The following is a 21,607-nucleotide window of genomic DNA, read 5'->3' on the forward strand; positions in this document are numbered from 1 at the left end:
TACCCAAGGACACCAAGAAGATAGGAGCTGAAGGGGCGAGGGGGCCACTGAAGGACAAAGCACCGTCTGGAGTCAAAACTCTTTATTATCCTGCCCCAGGAGCCCACACAAAGGAATCCGTGGAACAGGGGTGAGGGGGCAGCACAGGCCCTTTCCACAACTTGAAGAGAAGGGGAAGCTGTGGTAGGTGGGAGGAAACAGCTCCCTGATGGCGCTGGCTGCTCTGACGCCTCCCCACATCTTGGACCCGAGGGTGCCATCACCAGTGCGAGGCCCACAGCCGGGACTGGGGCTGAGCTTTGTTTACACTGTTCTGATCTAGAGGGGGCCACTCTGGACATGTCAATGTCACTCATCTCTCATCTCTCCAGCCTGGCTGGGGGAGCCCAGGTCCCAAACTGCAGGGGGAGGTGGGCTCTAGTGCTCGGAGGCCCCAGGAGAGTGGGAAGAGGGAGCTGCATGGGCCAGAGGATGCCAGGAGATGGGGCACAAACTACCCCTAGTGCAGCTTCTGGCAAGCATCCAAAAGGGAGCCCATCCAGCCTACTGGACCATTCTAGAGGCCAGTGGAGCAAAGGCCCCAGGGAAGCTTAGCTTATGGAGACTTCTTAGTGTAACTCACCCACGCTGGGACCAGAGCCCTGGCAGGGGGACGGGCTTCAAATCCAGCTCTGGCCCCTGTGCCTCCTTGTCTGGTGAGTCCAAATGTCCTCCCTTCCCTCACTGGGCACTGGGCTGAGGCAGAGGGAGCCCAGCAGGCAGTAGCAGGAACAGCTCTACAGAGGGAAGCTAAGGCCTTTCCAACAGATGAACAAAGAAAGTGCCTCAAGGGCAGGAGTCACAAGCCTGGGAAGCAGGGGACAGAAAGCGTCTGAGTGACCAGTAAGACACAAAAAGCAAATACCCCACACCCCATGCTCATCCTCAGGCCTTATTCAACCCACCTAGCCCAGACCCCTGGGTCAAAACCAATAGGCCCATCCCTGCCTTTCGGGGCGAGGAGAAAGAATCTGGAACCAAAAGGGGTGGCGGCTGCCTCCTCAGGAGCATGGTGGTCCAGGGCCATGGGGTAGCCATCACCGAAGGTTAAAGACCAGGCTGATGGTTAGGATGATGCCCAGGAGAAGGATGAAGGGCAGCCAGGTCTTCACGAAGGCCCCGATGCTGATGGAGAGGAGAGAGAGTGGAGTACGGGTGAGAGGGGCCCAGTGAGTGAGGGTGCGGCACAGACCACCTCCATCTACAGACCTAGACAGGGCTGCTACCCCTAAGGAAGCTCCTGGAACCATTCCCTCACCCCCAAACTTGGTCAACCAAGAGACTGGGCTGGGCCACTATGGAGAACCACCATCTACGGTCCCAGGCAGGGTCTGTTCCAGGCTCCTGGTGGAGATGTGACACCTTGCTGGGTGCGTACAGGAGATGTGCCCACCCTCTTTGGGCCTCACTGGCTTCATCCACAATCCCCTCTTGTGTCTGGGGAGCTGTCTCCAGCGAGAGGACTAGGAACTTGAGTCTGGGTGGGGAAGCCAGGAGCGCCCTGTGCCCACAACACTCATAATGGGCCTACTGGCAGGGGAGGGGTTGGCAAGAGCTACCACAGTGTTGTGGCTGGAGCCAAGGGGCTGGGGTCAGGGCCCCGGGTTCAACTCCGGCTCTGCCTCAGTCTCTGTGTGACCAGTCTCAGGGGACCTCTAAAAACCTTTGGACTAATAAAAAGACCCCTGAGTCTCCTTTTCAGAAGCTCGTAATGATGAGGGCAGCTAGAGGAAAGGTTGGAGAGGCAGCCAGGTTAGCCCAGGTGTGTGCTGGCTCCCAAGTGGGTGGGTCACTCAACCTCTCTGAGCTCCCCTTATCTGTGAATTGGGACTAAGGCCTTTGACCTCACAGGTTGTGAGGCTGTGGCTTCAAAGGTCCTCCCAGGCCACCACTGGGGCCCACCTGCCCAGAACTCTGCCTCTGATGAGGGATGCTGGGAAGGGACCCTGTGGGATGGTCACCTACCCTCCTGCGAGGGTCTACCTGTTCATTTGACATAAGCACAGGGCTCTGTGGACTCACAGCCTCCCCGAGGAGCCAGAATCATTATCCCCATTTTACCAAGGACAGTTGCAGCTTAGAGAGGCCAAGGCAGTTAACCAAGATCTGTGAGCAAGTGACAGAGCTGGGCTTGGGACCCACGTAGAGCTGGACTTCAACAGAGCCATCTCCCTCTCCACCAGAACTCAGTTATTCTAGAACCTCCACAGCTCCAAGCAGCATTTGCTTTGTCCCTGCTGGCTGGAGGACTCCAAAAGTAGCCCTACTGGGATCCTTGGGAGAGCAGCCCCAGGAGAGGGTGGCGAGTGACAGGCAGCTCACCTGACGTACTTCCCATAGAGCAGGCAGAAGAAGCACAGTGTGACCATGTTCCAGTTGGTGCTGTTATTGTAGCGCATCAGGTTCAGGGCCAACGCCACATGTGAGTGGCAGTTGTCACAGCAGAGGTTGTGCTGGAGAGGCAGGAAGGGTTGGGTCAGGCCGGGCTGCAGGGGAGCCTCCCAGCTGGGTTCCCGCCCTCAGGAGTGGCTCACCTACCATGCGGTGCTTGTACTCCTCAGAGGCGTCGTGCACAGCTGTGTCCCACGCATTGGGCCCACTAGCATACACCTGAGCAGGGTCCAACTTCCAGTACCTGAGGAGAGAGGGGGTTCTGGGCATTGGCTCAGCTCCACGAATGTTCCCTGATGCCTGCTCTGTGCAGGGCCCTGACTGGGTGCTGAGGCTGCAGGGTTGAGCCAGGTCCAGGGAAAGAGACATGCAGCAGACAACTGTAACATGCTGTGACATGCCCAATGCTGTGTGGATCCTGGGGAGGATATGAACGAACTCAGTTGGGGGGTGACAACTGAGTCCAGTCTGAAGGAAGAGGCATTAGCCAGGCACAGAACAGGGACTGGGAATTCTAGGCAAAGGGTACAGCTTGAACAGAGGTAGATGCACAAAACTGTGCAATATGTACCAGTAATTAGGTAACTGGGCACTGCTGGAGGATTCAGAGGGAGAAACAGGGTGACAGGATGTTGGAAGGTGAGGCTGGAGATGCAAGTGGGGCCATATTGTGGGGGACTTGAATGGCACCCTGAGGAATTTATCCATTAGAAAGCATTCTCCCTGTCTCCCTACATGGGAGACCTGGGTGAGTGGGAGAGCAGCTGGTGGAGCTAAAGCTCATAAATCCCCTTGGGCATCTCAGGCCAGGGAATGCTGGGAGGTCAGAGCACTCTCTGGCTGCTGTGTGGGGTATGGCTTGGTGGAGAAGCCCAGAGACAGGGGACCAGTGAGAAACCAATGTGGCCTGGACTGGGGCTGCTGAAGCATTCCTGCCTGGAAACGGGTGCCCTTAAAACTGTCCTTGAAAAGCAGCCTGGCAGCAGGCACCCAGCCCAGAGGCCCCTGGCTCACGTTTCCACCTGCCTGTCAGGGAGCCCTGCTCCAGGTCGCCTCTGCTGTGTGGGTCACCAACTCCTCCTTGGGCCCCAGCCCTCCTGGGTGCAGCCTCAGGCAACAGAGCACCTGAGGCTGTTCTGAGCACACTGATGACTGAGGCGTTGTCACAAGACCCACAGTGAGATGGGTCCCCAAGATAGAAAAAATGAAGTCTCCAAATCCCAAGCAAACCAGCAATAGCTTCCAAAGGGCCTGAACTGCTTTTATTCTCTCCAACCAGAACTTTCCAGCAGAATTCTAAACAATGCCTTCCTTATACCTTAAAGGCGTGTTCGCTCTTCAAGGGGCAGGAGAGAGTCCAGGTTTTGGAGTGAGACACACCTGGGTGAGTCCTAGCTCTGCCACTTCCTGTGTGATCTTGACCAAGCCCCTTCCCTTTCCTTACCCTTCCAATGGGGCGGGAAACATGACCTTGCAGAGCTGAGGCAAGGCCTAGGTGGCTTGTGGGTAAAGAACCCAGCCAGGGGCCGGCTCTGTGTCTTGGTGGTTAAGTGCGCGCGCTCTGATGCTGGCGGCCCGGGTTCGGATCCCGGGAGCGCCCGGAGGCACCACTTCTCCGTCCAACGCGAGGCCGAGTCCCGCGTACAGCAACTAGAAGGATGTGAACCTATGACATACAGCTGTCTGCTGGGGCTTTGGGGGGAAGGAGCTGAATAAATAAAATCTTTAAAAAAAAAAAAAAAAAAAAAAAGAACCCAGCCAGGAACTGGCACAGTAGATGGTGGACTCTGGCTGTCCCTCCCCTCTCCCCATCCTCAGGGCGCTGGCTCCTGCTGCGCCCCAGAAGGCCTGGCCTGCTTCTCTGGGCAAGAGGAACCTGGCCCTAGGGTCAGTCCCACGGCTGTTCATCACTTACTTAGCAGGCTTCCCAAAGGCCATGTTGTCTTCCTGTTGAGGGACAAGAGCAGAGATCAGTGGGGAACCCGCATCCAGCCTGGAAGACAGACCTGGGTTGGTGGTGGAAGTGCAGTGACTTAGAAGGAGGTATGTAGAGTGGCCAGAAGTGGGGTCCAGGCCCTGCTCTGGGGCTGGCACAGTATCTGAAGGGACAGCAGCAGCTTTTCTGTGGGAAGAAGGCAGCATGGCAGGAGTACACAAAGCATGGCACCCAAAGACTAGAGACTCGGGGTGCCAGCCGCGACTGCCCCTCTGTGTGGCTCCTAGGTAATTCTCTCATCCTCTCTGGGACTCATTTTCTCCAAGTTCTCCGGTCAATCTCTGATCTTTGATCACAGAGAGGCAGTTTCCTTCACGGTGTGAATGATGACACCCTCTGACCTCCTGACCCGACAGTGGTGGCCCACACGGAGCCCTTCTCTGCGTCTGGCAGTCTGACTGCATTCAGAGCAGGGCTGTGGGGGCTGGGCCTTGAGAGGCCTCCTGTGAGGGAGACATTTAAGCCAAGTCCTAGACCTGCCACGCACGGAGTTATGCAGGGACAGATTCTGGGTTCAGAATGAGGAAGACCCTGCTGACAGAGCTGGTCAAATAAGAATTATCATAAAAGTATATGACAGGGAAATTAATGGATATGAAAGACCTTTGTCATGTTAAGATGATCATGACAACTACTAATATAAACAGGTTGGTGTCACCATACCCGTTCATTCCAGCCTCTGATGAAGATGAAGCTGCAACCTTGAAATCGGCAGGATACTGCCTACTCATCTGGAGCAAGCCCACTGCACCCATCTTGGGCACATCCCCAGGGAACAGACCTGAGAACACGCTGGTTCATTCTAGAAGGCCCACCCCCTCTTCTCCATGGTCATACCCAGGGAACCATGTCAACCTCCCCTGTGCCCCCACCTTGTGACTCCCACCTTTTGAAGGTCCAGAGATGTGGTTCCTGGATGATGTGAATCTCCACTCTTGCCTCTAACCCCTACCCATGTCTCGGTACCCCAGGGGTGGACAAAGGGCTGGGTCAGTTACTTAAGAAGGATTCCCGGCCACGCTGCCCTCCCAGCCTGTCCTGCAGGCAAGAGAGGGGGGAAAGGGGTCAAACACTGGTAAGGAGCAGAGGGCCAGGGCCAGGGCCAGGACTGCATGGTATCTGCATTCTCTTAGGTCACGGGGAGACAGGAAAGCTGCCTACAGGCAAGACAGGCCAACCTTCCACTTAAGCCTTGGAACCCTCCAGAGTGGGGCAGAACGGGGACTCACCGAGACAAAGTAGGGGCCAGCGAAGTCCCGAATGACTCCTGTGGATGTACAGATGCCCATGTGACCGATGATGGGGAAAAACCACCTGTGAGAATAAAGGACAGGGAAGGAGCAGAGCTTAGGGGGCCTTTTAGCCAGTCAGACGGATGCTAGGGACCCTCTATCCAGTGTGAGAACATGTGTGATGTTGTGTGACAATTAGGGTGGCCAGGGGGCTGGGGAAGCACAGAAGAGGAGGAAGTGCACACGAAGAGCACAGTGGGATACCACGGCACCCCCACAGAATGGCTATAACTAAAATGACGACAACACGGAGCGTGGTGAGCATGAGGAGCAACCAGAACTCTCCTTCACTGCTGGTGGGAGTATAAATCGATTCTATCACTTTCGAACAGTGGCAATATACTCTACGCCTCAGTGTATACACCCAACAGAAACAAATACTTATATCCACCAAAGCCATGTACAAGAATGTTCATAGCATCTTTATTCAAGATAGCCGGAAACATTCGTCAAAACTCATTGAACTGCACACTTAAAATGTATGCACTTTATTGTATGTGAATTATATCTCTATAAAGTTGATTTAAAAAAATAACTGGAAATAATCCAAATGTTCAACAATAGTAAAATGAGTAAGTAATTTAGGGTATAGTCATAGAATGAAATAGTAGGTAACAATGAAAAAGAACAATCTTCTACATACAACACAAATTCTCATAGATATAAGGCAGAGTGAAAGAAAACTTACGCAAAAGTACATACATATTATTCTGTTTATATGAGGTTCAAGAAAAGGCAAAACTGGTGCTAAAGGGAAAAAGAGGGGTTATTTCTGTGGCAGAACTGACTGGGAGGGGCACAAGGGAGCCCTCTGGATACTGGAAATGTTCTCTGTCTTGATCCGGGTGACATGAGTGTATACATATGCAAAAATTCACTGAGCCATATACTTAAGATTTGTACACTTTATGGTATATATTATATCTCAATAAAAAAGTTGAAAAAAACAGGTGGGGAGAGGCATTTAAACCAATCTGTGTGTTGGGGGGTGTTCAGGGAAGTCCTCCCTGAGGAAACAATGAAGAAAATAGTAGGTGCAAGGGTAGAGATCAGGACAAAGGCATGGTATATTCCAGGAACTAAACGTTCCAACTCTTAAAAGCCACGGGCATTTTTACAAAACCAAATCTCAGATAGATCCCAATATGCAAAAACACAGAGGAACCCCAGATCTGTCTGTAGTCTGAGAACCATGGCTCTACAGGACCTGGGTGCTGGAGAGACGGATCCAGGTTAAGAAGGGCTCACAGGGGTGAAAAAAAAGACTCACAGGGGCAGTGGTCAAGCGCTGGTCTCAAGGCTGCACCCTGTTAGGGAGGTGGAGGCAAAACCTACAGACGCAGCTCAAGAAAGCATTTACGTGGGGCTGGGGCAGAGTCAGCAAAGACTTCACAGAGGAGGTGACTTTTAACCTTGACCTGTGAAAGGACAGGATGTCAACAGGTAGAAAGCAAAACTTCAAGCAGCGAAGTACTGCACGTGTCTGGAGAATGAGAGAGGGACTGGAGTGGAAGGAAGGAGGGTGGCCAGTTCAGAGGTTATTCAGGAATACTGACAAGAGATGATGGCGATCCTGACTAGAGTACTGGTGGTGGGGTGCTGAGAAGCAGATGGATTCAAAAGATTTTTAAAAGAAGACTGGACAGTTTTATGACTGACAGGATAGAGGTCTTCCAGGTCTGCAGCCTGAGCACCTGAAAGGATGGTGGGGCCAGAGTGGTCTTTTGAGAACATAATTCAGATTCCATCATCCCCATGCTTAACACTCATGAACGGCTTCCTATTACACTTATACCTCAAACTCCTTCCAACAGTTTGGCCCTGCTTATCCCTTGAAGTCACCTCTCTCTCTCTCTAGCTACACTGCCTATTTCTGGTTCCTCAAACACACCAACTCCTCCGACCTCAATGCTTTTTTTACATTTGCCTCCTTCCAGAACACCCTTCCCCTAGAGCTTCACACGGCTGGCTGCTTCTCATCATTTAGGCCTCAGCTCAACTGTCAACATCAGAGGTCTTTGCTGACCATGTCTTCTAGATAAGCCGTACACAACCACAGGCGCCCCAGACCCCATTACTCTGCTTTAATTTCTTCCTAGGATCTACTACTATCTGAAATTATCTTGTTTACTTACATGGTTACTGTTTCTCTCTCCCCACTAGTACGTAAGCTCCAAGAAAGCAGGGATTTTCTTGGACAGATCTTTGGATTCAGTTGCCTCCTTTCTGATCCCCTCTCCAAGGACAGCTGACAGTTCCTTGTGCCACATCTATTCCTAGTTCTGCACTCCAGGTCAGCAATCATCACAATGCACTATGATGGTTAGCTCACGGTGAGTCCTTTGACAGGAACATGAGCCCTTCGACAGGGGCACTATGGCTTATTCATCTTGGTCTTATGAACACCTGTACATAGATCTGAATAGAAATGGGATGTGAGCTGCTTCTGGCCCAGATGACTAGGGATTGTGGTGCCTCTATCTCATGTCGCTATCAGCTCTCTGAAGAGCAGAGGACTGCACGAATGCGTTTTTGAGAACAGAGAAAAACCAAGGTCTTAGGTTAACAAGACAGGTTTTAGCAAAAACAATATATTCCTGACTATCCCTCCCAGGTATTCTCATATTAACATTTTATTTTCTTCATAGCACTAATCACTATCAGCAGTTCTCTATTTCCTTCTACCATGCCTTAAACTCTAAGACAGCAAGGATCATATCTGCTTTATTCACCACTGTACATTCTTATCACCTAAAACTACTCTAGGCACATAGGAGTCACTTAGCAAATGTGTTAAAAGAACATCAAATGAACACTTTCTTAAAGATTTTATTTTTAAAAGACTCAGACTTGGATGTTCTTAAGCAAATGCATGTATTTGAAAACGCAAAACAATCGAAGTATTTTAATATAATACAAAAATTAAGGTCATTTTAGGATCAGCAACATACAAGGCCAAAAATGGTTCCTTCTCCACACCACTTGGCTGTTTTTGACACAAGGTAAAAATCTATCCCATCAGGTGAGAGGGGATAGGATGTAGTCAAGATATCAAGTTATGGAGTCAGAAGACTGAGTTTGGGATGCCTCTGCTTATTGGTGTGTGCACCTGATGAAGACATTAATGGTACAGGAAGCTCAGCTTCATCATCTGAGAAGATAATTCCTACCTTAGCAAGTGGCTGTGAATTCAGAGAAAATGGGTGTAAAAGAGCTTGGCCAGCTGTCCAGCACTGTGAGGAGGGGTTACTATCAGCTATCAAGGTGGAAGCAGGACGGCAAACCAGCACCCCCGACCCAGGAGCTCCGAGCTAAAAGGCAGCAGCACTACCAGAGAACCTGCTCTCTGCTGACAAAGGCTAATGCCACAGACAGACCTTGGTCTGGGAGGCAGACACCCTGGGATCTATACCCGCTTTGCAACCGAGATGGTGGTCCTCCCAAAAGTGACACCCCAGGAGCCGGTGTGGTCCCAACCAAACTCCCACTTGCCTCCAGACCCAGCAGGATGTCTTGCGTATAGGAAGTGATCAGCAGGCATTTGCTCAATGAAGGAATATACCCGTGAACGAATGAAGATATCTCCTCAGACCAGATTAGGGGCCCCTCTTATGTACGCCCACAGGTCCTGAGCTTCCCAGCCACAGAAGCTTTCCCGCCGGTCTACAAGTGTCTTCCTCCCTGACTAGACCAGGTGTTAAGGGTGGCGGGGAGCGGGCTTCTGGCGACTGGGTGAGGCGTGCCGGCCAGACCCGAGCAAAGGGCTTGTTGCGCGTCCGGGCCGGAAGCTGGCCCGGGGCAGCCCGCGGACGCCGCGCGGGCCGCGGCTCTCTCCGACCCCGGAGACTCACGTGAGCACCGGGATGGGCGTCCACACCACGCAGTAGGGGAAGCGGCTCCGCTCCACGTCCATGGCGCCGCTACCCGAGCCGCTAAACTGCTTCTTGTCCGTCTCGGCCGCCGTCGCCACCTCCACTTCCGCCATCCCGGGCGGGGGTGGCGGCGGCGGCAACAGCAGCGGCGAACTCCCTTCCGCTTCCGCCATGCTGCGCGCGCCCCGCTCCGGCCGGCCCCGGCTCCGGCGCCTCTCGGCCCGTGGCGTCACTTCCCGCAGATGGGGTTCGCCCGGCATAGCCTTCCCCCCGGGAATTGGAGCCACGTCCCTCTGGGCCCGGCCTGCCTGGCCCGCGTCCCTGGGCGCCCGCCAGCCCCGCGTGTTTCCCCTATGCTGCACGGCTTCGGAAGGGATGCCCTCAGGCAGCGTGCAGTCTAGCGCGGGAGACCGACGTAGAACTCTATAATTCAGTAGGCTAAGGGCTCCTGAAAGGCGTAGTACAGTCGCTATTTACTGAGCGCTTCTTAGGTGCCAAGCACTTGACACATTGTTTTTAATCCCCATAAACTGGTTAGACACGCGAATTTAGGTTATTTCCCCCAGGTTACAGGTGAGAGACTGAGGCTCAAGAGGTGAGGTGAGTGGCCGTGACTCAAACCCGTCTGTCTCTCTTGTGCTTTTCATTGTGATCTCTCACGAGGTAGTGGTAGCGTAAAGGAAGGACAGACTAAAATATTGTGTGTGGCGTGGGTGTAGAAGCAGGGGAGACTTGCCTGAAGATATTGGAGCTGAGTCTTGATGTTTCACGGGTGTGGGGGTGGAGGGATGCGTGCAGCCGTGCAGAGAAAGGCCTTTTGCAGAGCACGGTGTGCAGGAGTGTGACTGTCACCTTGGCTAGAGTACATCACAGACCTTAGATGTGATCCGATCCCTTCACTGTACAAATGGGGAAACTGAGGCTCAGGGAAGTGAAGTAGATCAGTCACATTCATATAAAGAAGCCAAGCTCAAATCGTGGATTCTTTGGGCTTTTTAAAGGATGCCAAGATAGACAAAGAAAATGGAATCTGCTGGGGTGGAAAGGGGTAATGAGGGGACAAGAAAGAAGGCAGCAGCTAAAAATCTGGCTAGAGGGAGGTATGGATAAATCCACTCAGGAAGGTGGGAGCTATGCTTTTTTGGGAAGGTCTTTCTTCCATTGAATTACCCTCCCTCAATACTGATCTGTAGAAAGCCTGCTGTCCTGTTTTTAGCACTTAATATTTTAATGCATTTTTTTGGAGTATGTCTGTCTCTGTTCCTTGATTTCAGTAGCTAGCAGTTTCTAGGGCAGAGCATATGCCCAGTAGATGTTTACTGACTTATTGAATGAGTGGATGTTTTATAAAGGCCTCACAGATATCACAGCTGAAAATGATTCTAATCCACTCAAAATTCTTTGAGTATGTTTGTGCCTCTCCTGTGACCCTTGAGTAGTGTGTGATCCTTGAAGGGCAACAACCAGCATCTCGCACAAGGTTTGGAATAGATCAGGTGTGCAGTATGGTTGTTGAATAATTAAATTACATTATTCTTGATTCAGTCACTATAACTAATCTCTTCTGGATCACAGGCTCTGAGGAATGTCTATGCCTTAGACATTCCTCTACCATCACTGTCAACCCATAATTCTAGCACAGGGCTGATGGGTGCTCTTTAAACATTTATTGTATGTATGGGTGAATAAACAACTACAGTAAGTCTTAGGGCGTGCCACAAATTTGGTAGTACTAACACAGGTACTGCATTTCATATGACAACCTTCAGTGGCTGCCCATTGTACTTAGAATAAAACACAGATATCTTACCATGGCTTCCAAGGTCCTGCATCTGGACCATGCCCTTTTCTTACTTGTTCACTGTACTACAGCCACCCTAGCCTTTTTTCAGTTCCTCTCGTGTGCCATGCTCTTTTATACCCCTGGAACTTGGCACATATTGTTCTCCTCTGCCTGAAATGCCTCCCCCCTTCCCCCCTTAAACTCGCTAACTTCCATTCATCCTTCTAGTCTTAGATTAAATGTCACTTGCTCAGAGAGCCCTTCCCTGGCCTCCCAATCTAATTAGAAAGCCCTTGGTAATCTCCCTAGGAAACCTTGTTCTTTTCCTTCACAGCACATTTGTAGCTATGTATTATTGGACTCACCTACTAGGCTGGAAACTCCTTGAGGGCAGAGACTATATTTGTCTTGTTTACTTCTGTAAACTCAATGCCTAGTAGTGTCTAGCACATAGCATTTGCTTAATAAATATTTGCTAAACTGAATGAATGGCAAAGACTTGCAAGCTTGCTGTCACATGTTGGCTATAGACAGTCCGAGGGCAGGAACCTATTTTGTCACCTGCTACCTCTCGGTGCCCCTAGGTTTGTTAAGGGGCCCATGGAGGTTGGTGCTCAGGAGTAGGGTTTGACCAGAGAGCCCTAGCTCCCCTCCCTATGGCCTGCACCATCCTACCCTTGCCCTAGGTAGCTGCAGAAGCAGGGACATGAAGAGGGCCAGGTACCTGGAGGGAGAAGCAAGCTCCTTCTCTGGCTCCTGTGGGGCCTTTGCCCCAGGCTTGCCCTCCACCACAGCCCGTCCACCGGGGCCCCTCCCACATGTACACATCACCTTGGTTCTCTTACCAATGTGAAAGCCTCCCTGGCCTATGCCCTTGCCTCCTCTGCTGCTGCTGCCACCCCATCACCCACAGACAGATGGGAAATCGCCATCAAAGACTAACACTTCCTTCCAGGCTCAGAGGATCACAGCAGGGTCCTGGAAGAAGCTCCTCTAACAGAGCGCTCAGGAAAGGATTGATAGGGCTCATAGCTACCCCTCCCCCCAACACACACACCGACCTAAAATAGGAATGACCATCTGGATCCACTTACAGGGTTGGCTAGGGGAGGGAAGGATGGCAGAGCTGGAACTGTCAAGCTGGGAAAGCTTCGAGGGTAAGATGCTGCTTGTTTTAAGGGTGAACTCGGGGCACGTCCTCTGTTGGTGGGAATCAGGGTACCCTGCAATTGGCCCCATGTACGAGTCCCCAGGGCTCAGATACCACGACCCCCAGGCCATCTCTCTCCTCATCCTGGCATTCAAGGCCCCCATGGTCTGGCCCCAAACCCTAACCCTCTTTTCCACCCTCACCTTTCCCTGTCTCCCTTGGGACTTGCTTGGAGTGACTCTCACTGGGCTGTTTGCCCTTCAGAGAACGAGCCCTGTGCTTCCTGCCTCATGTCTTTGCTCACACTGTTCCTTCAGCAGAATGCCCTTCCTCTGCTCTCCTACACCACCTTCAAGGTTTCTGGCACATTCTCCCTCTTTGCTCCCAGAGCACGAAGGCTGTGTTTCTACCTATTGAATATTCATGTGTACTTGTATTAGCATTAGCTGTTTACATGTCTGTCTCCCCCAAGAGACTGTGAACTCCCTGAGAAGGGGACTGACTGGATCTATTGGTCCCCGTAGCCAGCACGGCACCTGGCAGATAGGAAGTGCTCAGGGAATGGCACTGGAGCTATCTGTTGACCACAGATGGTCTCCTTAAGGGCTCTGGGGAAGAATCACCTCAATCAATAACCCAGGGAAGCAGGGCCGAGCCAGGGGCGACGGCAGTGCAGGTTGGGGGGCTGCTGGTTTGATGCAGTGTGTGTGTGTGTGTGTGTGTGTGTGTGTGTGCGTGCTGCAGGCTTTCTACTTCTGCTCTGTTCATTACCTTCTCTGGCTCCTGGAGAGTGGGATCCTCCCCATTAAGCCCTAAACTGTCTTCCAGGATGGCTCCAACCCTTTCTGTGGTGGGCGGGGACCTTTTTTTTTTTTTTTTTGAGGAAGATCAGCCCTGAGCTAACATCCATGCTGATCCTCCTCTTTTTGCTGAGGAATACCGGCTCTGAGCTAACATCTGTGCCGATCTTCCTCCACTTTATGTGGGACGCCGCCACAGCATGGTCTGACAAGCGGTGCTTCGGTGCGCTCCCGGGATCTGAACCCGGGCCACCAGCAGAGGAGTGCACGCACTTAACCGCTACACCACGGGGCCAGCCCCTAGGGGAGGGGACCATTTGAGAACAGACCCTCTGACCCCTTAGACGTCAGAGTTTACAAAACGACTTTCTTTTCCATTCCATTTTATAGAGGGGCAGACTTACCCAAGATTATAGAAGGTGCAGCTAGGACCAGAATCGAAGTCTCCTACTCCCAGGTGGGCAGTAAAGCACTCAGGAGTCAGCCAGCAAGCCCAGTGTTTGAACCGTAGCTCTGTCAGTGGTTGTCATACCTCAGGAAAGTAAGTGAACCTGTTAGGGCATCAGTTTCCTCATCTCTAAAATGGGAAATGATAATTCACATCTTGTAGCATTTTTGTAAGGTTTATTTGATAGGCTATACCTCAGCAGTTCCTGGCCCAAAATAAACAATGTTAGCTATTATAGCAGTTAAAACTACACATCCCCATTGTAGGACTCTTAACCACTTAAAAAGCACTTTGATGCATGTAATCTCACTATGATTTGGAGCCTCCTTACAATGCGGTGAAGTAACCAGAGCAGGTATCATGACACCCATTTTACTGATGAGGAAAATGCGCCCAGAGAGGTTCAGGAACTTTCCCAAGGTCTAAACATATATTAGAGGGAGTTGGGGTTCTGAACCTCGACCCCTGGGCTGTGTCTGCTGGTAACCACTTTTAGGGCCATTAAAGAGTGATGAGGCCAAGACCAGCCTGGCATTCTGTAAATCACCATAAAACTATGCAAGCTATGGCATCATTAGGACTAGAACCTATTTTATATATGTAAAAAGAAATGGGTCGGGAGCAGGAGGCAGAAGAATGAGACCAAACGATAGAGTGCCTCATGCCTGCCACCGTGTCACCCACCTCTCATGCCAGACACAGACCCTGGCACATGGCAGGGCACTCGATGGCAGACTGTATGGGGGAGAACTCATGGTCCCAGTGAAATCCAGCGTTCAGGGACCATGCACAACCCCCGTACTTGCTATTCCACATTTGCCAGATAATGTGGAGGCTCCGGACAGCAGGGACTAGCCTGTGGTGTGCATTTTCATTAAGCCAGTGCCAGGACATAGGAGGAGCTCAAAAAGTATCATGACACTAAATAAGAAAATGATTTTTAAAGAATTGGACAAGGAATCAGAGATTAGGGATCCATTCCTGCTTTTGCCTCTAATTCACTGGGGTCCTCAGGCAGCCCAGCCCTTTTTCCTGCCCCTCTTTGGAACTCATTGTCCCTATTTGTACAATGTGGAGATGGGGCTAGATCAGTGGTTCTCAGCTCTGGCCATACATTAGAATGAATCTGGGATGCTTTAAAATAATGGATGGATGCCTGGGCCCCACCTCAGATCAATAAAACAGAATATTTGGGGCGGGGGGCATTGGTAGTTTTTAAAGCATCCTCGGTGATTCTGATGTATACCCAGGGATGAGAACCTCTGAGCTAGATGATCTCTCTCTGCCTTTTAAGCTCTGCAACATTTCAGCATGCTCCTAAGCACAAACACCAGCAGCAGGCCTCTGGGGCCAGACCTGCCCACCACCAACACAGGGGTCCCAATTCTAACGTCTGTTTTGCTATAGACTCACTGTGTGGGCTTGTCTGAGCCCAGGCTCTATCAGCAGGGCCGGTGGGGGCTTTGGATGAGTCACGCATGTGGAAGCATGTTAAAAATGGAGTACCACAGATCTTTTTACTGTCTCTATAGTTTTGCCTTTTTCAGAATGTCATACAGTTGGGATCATGCAGATGGCTTTCAGACTGGCTTCTTTCACTAAGCAATATGCATTTAAGTTTCCTCCATGTCTCTGTGGCTTGATAGCTCATTTCTTTTTATCACTGAGTAATATTCCATTGTATGGCTGTACCAGTTTGTTTATCCACTCACCTTTTGAAGGACTTCTTGGTTGCTTCCAGTTTTTGGCAATTATGAATAAAGCTGTTGTAAACATTTGTGTGCAGGTTTTTGTGTGGACATAAGTTTTCAACTCATTTGGGTATAAATACTAAGGACAGCGATTGCTGGATCCTATAGTAAGACTATATTTAGCTTTGTAAGAAACTGCCAAACTGTCTTCCAAACTGGCTGTGCCATTTTGCATTCCCACCAGCAATGAATGCAAGTTCCTGTTGCTCCACATTCTTGCCAACATGTTATTGACAATTTTTTTTGGATTTTAGCCATCCTAATAGGTGTGTTGTAGTATCTCATTGTTGATTTAATTTGCAATTCCCTAACGACATAAGCTGAGCATCTTTCATATGCTTATTAGTCACCTGTACATCCTCTTTGGTGAGGTGTCTATTCAGATCTTCTGCCCATTTTTTACCTGGGTTGTTTTCATATTGTTGAGTTTTAAGAGTTCTTTGTATATTTTGGATACAAGTCCTTTATCTGATGTTTTGCACACATTTTCTTGGTCCTTGGCTTGTCTTTTTCATTCTCTTGATTTTGTAGAGCAGAAGTTTATAATGAAGTCCAACTTATCAATTTTTTCTTTCATGGATTGTGCTTTTGATGTTGTATCTAAAAACCCATCACCAAACCCAAGGTCACCTAGATTTCTCCTATGTTTATCTTCTAAAAGTTTATTCTTTTGTGTTTTACATTTAGGTCTATGATCCAATTTGAGTTAATTTTTGTGAACGGTGTAAAGTCAGTTTTTTTTGCATGTAGATATCCAGTTGTTCCAGCACTATTCATTGAAAAGAGTATCCTTCCTCCATTGAATTGACTTTGCTCCTTTGTCAAAGATCAGTTGACTGTATTTACATGGATCTACCTCTGGTTCTCTATGCATTCCATTGATCTTTTTGTCTATTCCTTTGCCAATACCACTGTCTTGATTATTGTAACTTTATAAGTCTTGAGGTTGGGTAGTGTCAATCCTCCAACTTTGTTCTTCTTTGACTTTGCTATTTGTGTTGGCTATTCTGGGTCTTTTCCCTCTCCATATAAACTTTAGAATCAATTTGTTGATATTCATAAAACAACTTATTGGGATTTGGATTTGGATTTCATTGAAGCTATAGATCAAGTTGGGAAGAAATGACATCTTAATAATATTGAGTCTTCCTATCCATGAGCGTGGAATATCTCTTCATTTATTTTGATTTTCCTTGCTTTCTTTCATCAGAGTTTGGTTGTTTTCCTCATATAGATCTTGTACATATTTTGTCATTTTTATTCCTAAGTACTTCTTTTTTGGGGGGAGGGGGTGCTGATGAAGGCTGAAGAGGTGGAGCACAGGGGATTTTTAGGGCAGTGAAACTATTCTGTATGACAGTGTAATGGTGGATACATGACATTATGCATTTGTCAAAACCCATAGAACTATACAATACAAAGAATGAACCCTAGTAAACTATGGACTTTAGTTAATAATAATGTATCAATATTGGTTGATTAACTGTAACAAATGTACCACACTAATGCAAGATGTTAATAATAATAGAGGAAACTAAGCCAGGGAGAGAGGGGGTATGTGGGACTCTCTGTACTATCTGCTCAATTTTCTATAAGCCTAAAATTGCTCTAAAAAATAAAGTCTATTAATAAAATAAATAAATAAATAAAAAGAGTACCAACTCCAAATGAAAGGGAGCCCATGGTGAAGTCTTCCAATGGCTCCTCCTTGCTTACAGGATGGAGCCTACAGTCTCTCACCAAGCACAGGGAGTCCTTCACAATTTGACTGCCTCTCCAGTCCACAGGCCACCCCACCCTCTACAATGCAGCTGAACTGAATCACTCCAGCTCCGTGACGAAATCTGGGACTTTGCACTACTCCCTTGGCCTGGAACGTTGTCCCTGCCTTGTCTGCAAATGTCTTGAAGAAGCTTCTGTAGACTTCAATTTGGGAACACAGAGGAATGATAGCAGCCCACAGCACCTGCTTCATAACATCACCTATTGTGCTTCTGGCAGGACCTCTTTCCTTTCTGTCTCCTGCACTAAACCGAGCATACCCTGCTGACCCCAGCCTGGTTCTTTCCAAATGTACAAACAGAAGAATCACAAAATTTCAGTAGTGAAACTATCGTTCCCACAGTACTGAACCACAGTGCATCCCAAACTGTGCATCAAGGCCCCCTAGGGTGCCACAGTAAATTCACAGGGAGCACAATAGGATATTTTAAATTTGAGAGATACTCAACATCTGTTGGCTACCGAGAGAACTACTAGCTCAAGGTAGTTCACGGTTTCATCATTAGGTTGCGCTACATTCCTTTGATTATGTCATCTTTGAGAAGCTCGGTTTTAGTGGTTGCTGTGATAAAAAGCAAATGAAAGTCAGTGTGGAACAGGAAATAAGGGTGGTGATGTCCAATCTGATTAGAAAGTTAGACAAGTTTTGCAGTGCCCAACAAGCACACAGATCCCATTAGTTACTGTAGTTAAGAATGAAATAGGAGGATTGGCAGATGTTGGCACAGGGCTGATCTTCCTCACAAAAAACAGAAAAACAAAAAAGTAACAATATTAGGGGCCAGCCCCGTGGCTTAGTGGTTAAGTGCGCGTGCTCCTCTACTGGCGGCCCAGGTTTGGATCCCGGGTGCGCACCGACGCACCGCTTGTCCGGCCATGCTGAGGTGGTGTCCCATGTACAGCAAGTAGAAGGATGTGCAACTATGACATACAACTATCTACTGGGGCTTTGGGGAGAAAAAGGGAAAACAAAAAGGAGGAGGATTGGCAATAGATCTTAGCTTAGGGCCGGTCTTCCTCAGCAAAAAGAGGAGGACTGGCATGGATGTTAGCTCAGGGCTGATCTTCCTCACCAAAAAAAAAAAAAAAGAAATAAAAATATTGTTTCTTCTTACTTATACGTATTATTTTTTAAATGATGACTGACTGTAGGACATAAATTGTTATTAAGTGATTTGTGCTTAACAACTTAATAAATTGAACTGTTAGGTATTTCTTGTGGCTTAGGGGCTCCAGGAAAAAATTACTGAGACACTAACGATGGGGTAAGTGCTGTGAGCTGAGGAACTTTGGGAATGAATCTCTGTTCTAAGAAATCCTCTAGTCCAGGGCATATCAAAAAACTGCAGGTTGTGAAATCAATTTAGTGGGTTACAACCAGCATTTTTTCTCCTTAATAAAATAGAATGGCAAATAGAATACATTGCATGTAGCAAGGGTAAGTATTATTGTGTAATACTTATGTTCATTATATACATACAAATAAGCATGGGTATCTTAGGTCACAATGTAAAATGTGTATTTCTTGTTTGGGTTCCAATGTAAAAAGTTTGAAAAACCACTAAGACTCCAACCTCCTTATTTTACAGATAAGGAAACGGCCTGGAAAGTGAAAGTTGATTATCGCAAATCACAGCCACCAGTGCTGGGCTCTGTGCTCAGCCCTGCTAGGCTGGGTGACCACTGCTCACAGGGACCCTCCAAGGCAGGCCTCATTCTGCCCGGTAGAGGTGTGGTTACTCAAAGTCACTGAGCTACAGAGGTGAGGGATCAGGTACCCTCACTTTTGTCCCAAGACCCATTTGCACCCCACAAATGCCACCAGCCACACCTAGAACAAAATGGTTTTAATCAATTGCGTCACCCTCACTCTCCTGGGAGCGGAGCAACAAAAAGGCTCGGCTCCTGCCCCCAGAGGACAGTAAGGCTTATGTGTCTCTCCACACTGCAGGGCCCAGGCTGGGCAGGCAGGGGGCGGGAGGCAGGAGGCAGGGAGGGAGGGTGGGAGGCAGGGAGAGGCGAAATGTTGGGTGGCTCGAACACAGGAAAGCAAAGGGGCCCCTGCTGGTCCTTGGGCCCCAGGGCCCAGCCCCAATCCTCCCGCTCTCCCCTCCCTGGCTGGAGAAAGGTCATGGAGAAGAGACAGGGGAGCAAGTCCCAGCAGCAGGAGAAGCAGCAGCAGCTGTTTCCTTCACCAATAAATATACTTCATTACCAAGCTAGAAGAGAGGGGTGGGAGGAAGGACTGGGGTGGGGAGGAAGGGGGAGAAGCTGCCACCTGTGTTGCTGGGATTAAAGCAATGACGAGATGGTGCCAGACCCCCCACCACTATCCTCACCCTCATGTCTTCTTAAAACTGTGAAAAAGCTTTTAACATGGCCCTTCTGTCTCCAGGGCTGCTCTGAAGCCTGACTGAGAGGAGGCACCTGGCAGAGACGGAAGGAGGGAGGGAGAAAAGAAGGGAGGCTGCTTCTCCCCAGAGGCTGCAGCTGGAGGGCTGGAGCCAAGTAAGCACTGAGGGGAAGTGGGAGGGAGAGGGGAGGAAGGATGAACCAACTACCGCGAGCAGCTCCCAAGCTGAGAGCCAAGGGGGCAGAGAAAGGGAGGCTTGGTGAGTGGTGGGGTGACTGTTGCATCCAGTGTAAAGCTTGGGGCTGCTGAGGAGGGAGGGGGCTGAGTTAGGGACTTTACCATCCAGAGTGGCTCAGGAGACCCACCCCCCTCCCCCCAGAGCAGCAGGGGACAGAGAAAAGCCATCACTTCTTTGGTCTTTGTGGCGGCTCAGCATGTGGGGTGGGAGGGAGGGCAGAAAGGGCCCTTGGCAGGGAGTGCCACCTCAGTGAGAGTAGGCCTGGCTGGGAGCTCTGGCAGAAAGGTCACAGTGAGGCCAAGGAGCGCCCGAGAAAGGAGAGTGGCCATAGTGTGGAAGGGCTGGCACGGGTGGGTGGTGCCTCACCCTCTGCCAGGGCCCTCAGGAAAGGCTGAGCCCCAGAGGTGGCCAGTGAAAGCAGATGTAGGGCCCAGAGCCTGGGAGGAGGGTGAGGATGCTCCACTGTGACCAGGCAGTGGCCTGGCTTTGCCCACTCCAGGGCTCCCATCCTTCCTTCTGCTTCCACCCCGACTCAGTGGCTCTGGAGGGAGGGTGGGACCCCATTCTTTTTCAGAACCTTCCCTGAAGACCATGGGAGAGCTAGCCTTGCCTGCCAGGGAGCAAGTGTGGCAACAGGTCAAGGCTGGCCCTTACGGACTGGGAATTCCATTCCCCCTTCTGCTGCCGACTGAAGGATAGAGCAGTCCTTGAAGACAGCTTCAGCCCTTGCCTCCCCACCTGAGGCAGGCTGAGCCCTCCAGAGATATGGAAGCGGGAGGTGGGGGCAGATGGAGGGGCTTCCCCTCCTGCTTTTCTGCTCAGGGCTGGGGCCAGTCAGGGGCAATCCACCCAAAAGTCTGAAAGCCAGCAAGTTGCAGCAACCCCCACCCCCAATGCCAAACTAACAAACAAAACAGGGGAAATGAAAAAATAGGGCAGGGGGGAGACAAACCAAAACAGAACCCCCTGACCTCCTGCCCAGGGTGGAGGTTCCAGCCAGTAGCAGGGGCTGGGGACCAGGGCTAGGAAGGTCTAGCTGGGCCGGCACTGCACCTGGCCCTCGGAGCTGTCCTCATCATCAGAGGCCCCAGCACCCCCACTGCTCAGGCCTGTGATCCGGTAGCCCATGTTGAGCAGCATCACCTCCAATGGGTCTGCATTCATGCGCCGCTGGTTGGCCTGGGAAGCACCCTCCATGTCTTCTACAACTCGGCCTGTGAGGTCTTCACTCTGTAGTGGGGAGGGACACCAGGATACGCGGGGGAAGGACACATACTACTGGGATGTATGTGCGCGGGAGGGAGTGGGGGATGACACACATACACACAGACTGAGCTACACATATGGAGGGGGGATGTATATACCAGGAGATGTATATGGGTATACATCAGTTTACCCATATGTGTGTATGGGTGGAGGGGAACGTGCATACTGGGATATACATGGGACACACACACACCAGGATCCATGTGAGGGAGATGACACGCCACAAGGGGTTATATATGGGGGCGGCCCATAACACATTGGGATACATATTGGGGGGAATACACACACCAGGGCATACACAGGGGCCCCACTTGAGAAAATGATGGGGACACAGCACATCAGGATATATATGGGGGACTCATACATGGACATGTATGAGGGAGGTCTTGCACCAGGATATGTTGGGCACACACACTGGATCCCAGAGCGGAGGGTGCAGACATACT

At 50.2% G+C, this 21,607-nt stretch overlaps 2 protein-coding genes across 3 annotated transcripts in view; both read right to left on the reverse strand.

The window, feature by feature from the left end:
• Window positions 1–67: 67 nt before the first annotated feature.
• TMEM222 (transmembrane protein 222) lies at window positions 68–9,778 on the reverse strand. Its single transcript, XM_004425797.3, has 6 exons — window positions 9,570–9,778; window positions 5,656–5,740; window positions 4,346–4,377; window positions 2,578–2,674; window positions 2,362–2,492; window positions 68–1,164 (listed from the first exon to the last, which is right to left on the reverse strand). The coding sequence occupies exons 1-6, from the start codon at window positions 9,761–9,763 to the stop codon at window positions 1,077–1,079; spliced, it is 627 nt and encodes a 208-aa protein (XP_004425854.1). The 5' UTR covers window positions 9,764–9,778; the 3' UTR covers window positions 68–1,076.
• Window positions 9,779–19,136: 9,358 nt separating this feature from the next.
• Window positions 19,137–21,607, reverse strand: part of WDTC1 (WD and tetratricopeptide repeats 1) — a 65,491-nt gene continuing 63,020 nt past the window's right edge. For both annotated transcript variants that reach the window (XM_014784023.2, XM_004425796.3), the window contains exon 16: window positions 19,137–21,125. In XM_014784023.2, coding sequence (XP_014639509.1) covers window positions 20,928–21,125 — 198 coding nt within the window. In that variant the 3' untranslated portion in view covers window positions 19,137–20,927. The remainder of the gene's footprint in view (window positions 21,126–21,607) is intronic.

The sequence above is a fragment of the Ceratotherium simum genome, chromosome 22 (genome assembly GCF_057802395.1).
Source record: "Ceratotherium simum simum isolate JZ-2026a chromosome 22, ASM5780239v1, whole genome shotgun sequence".
Lineage (NCBI taxonomy): Eukaryota > Metazoa > Chordata > Mammalia > Perissodactyla > Rhinocerotidae > Ceratotherium > Ceratotherium simum.

Bases quoted from the DNA above. Each gene is read 5' to 3' on its own strand.
- TMEM222 (XM_004425797.3), bottom strand. From the start codon at position 9,763: ATGGCGGAAGCGGAAGGGAGTTCGCCGCTGCTGTTGCCGCCGCCGCCA. The intron at 2,493-2,577 runs GTAGGTGAGCCA...CTGCCTCTCCAG, and splicing joins AGGAGTACAAGCACCGCATG to CACAACCTCTGCTGTGACAA. The intron at 1,165-2,361 runs GTGAGCTGCCTG...CCTCTCCATCAG, and splicing joins CTCTATGGGAAGTACGTCAG to CATCGGGGCCTTCGTGAAGA.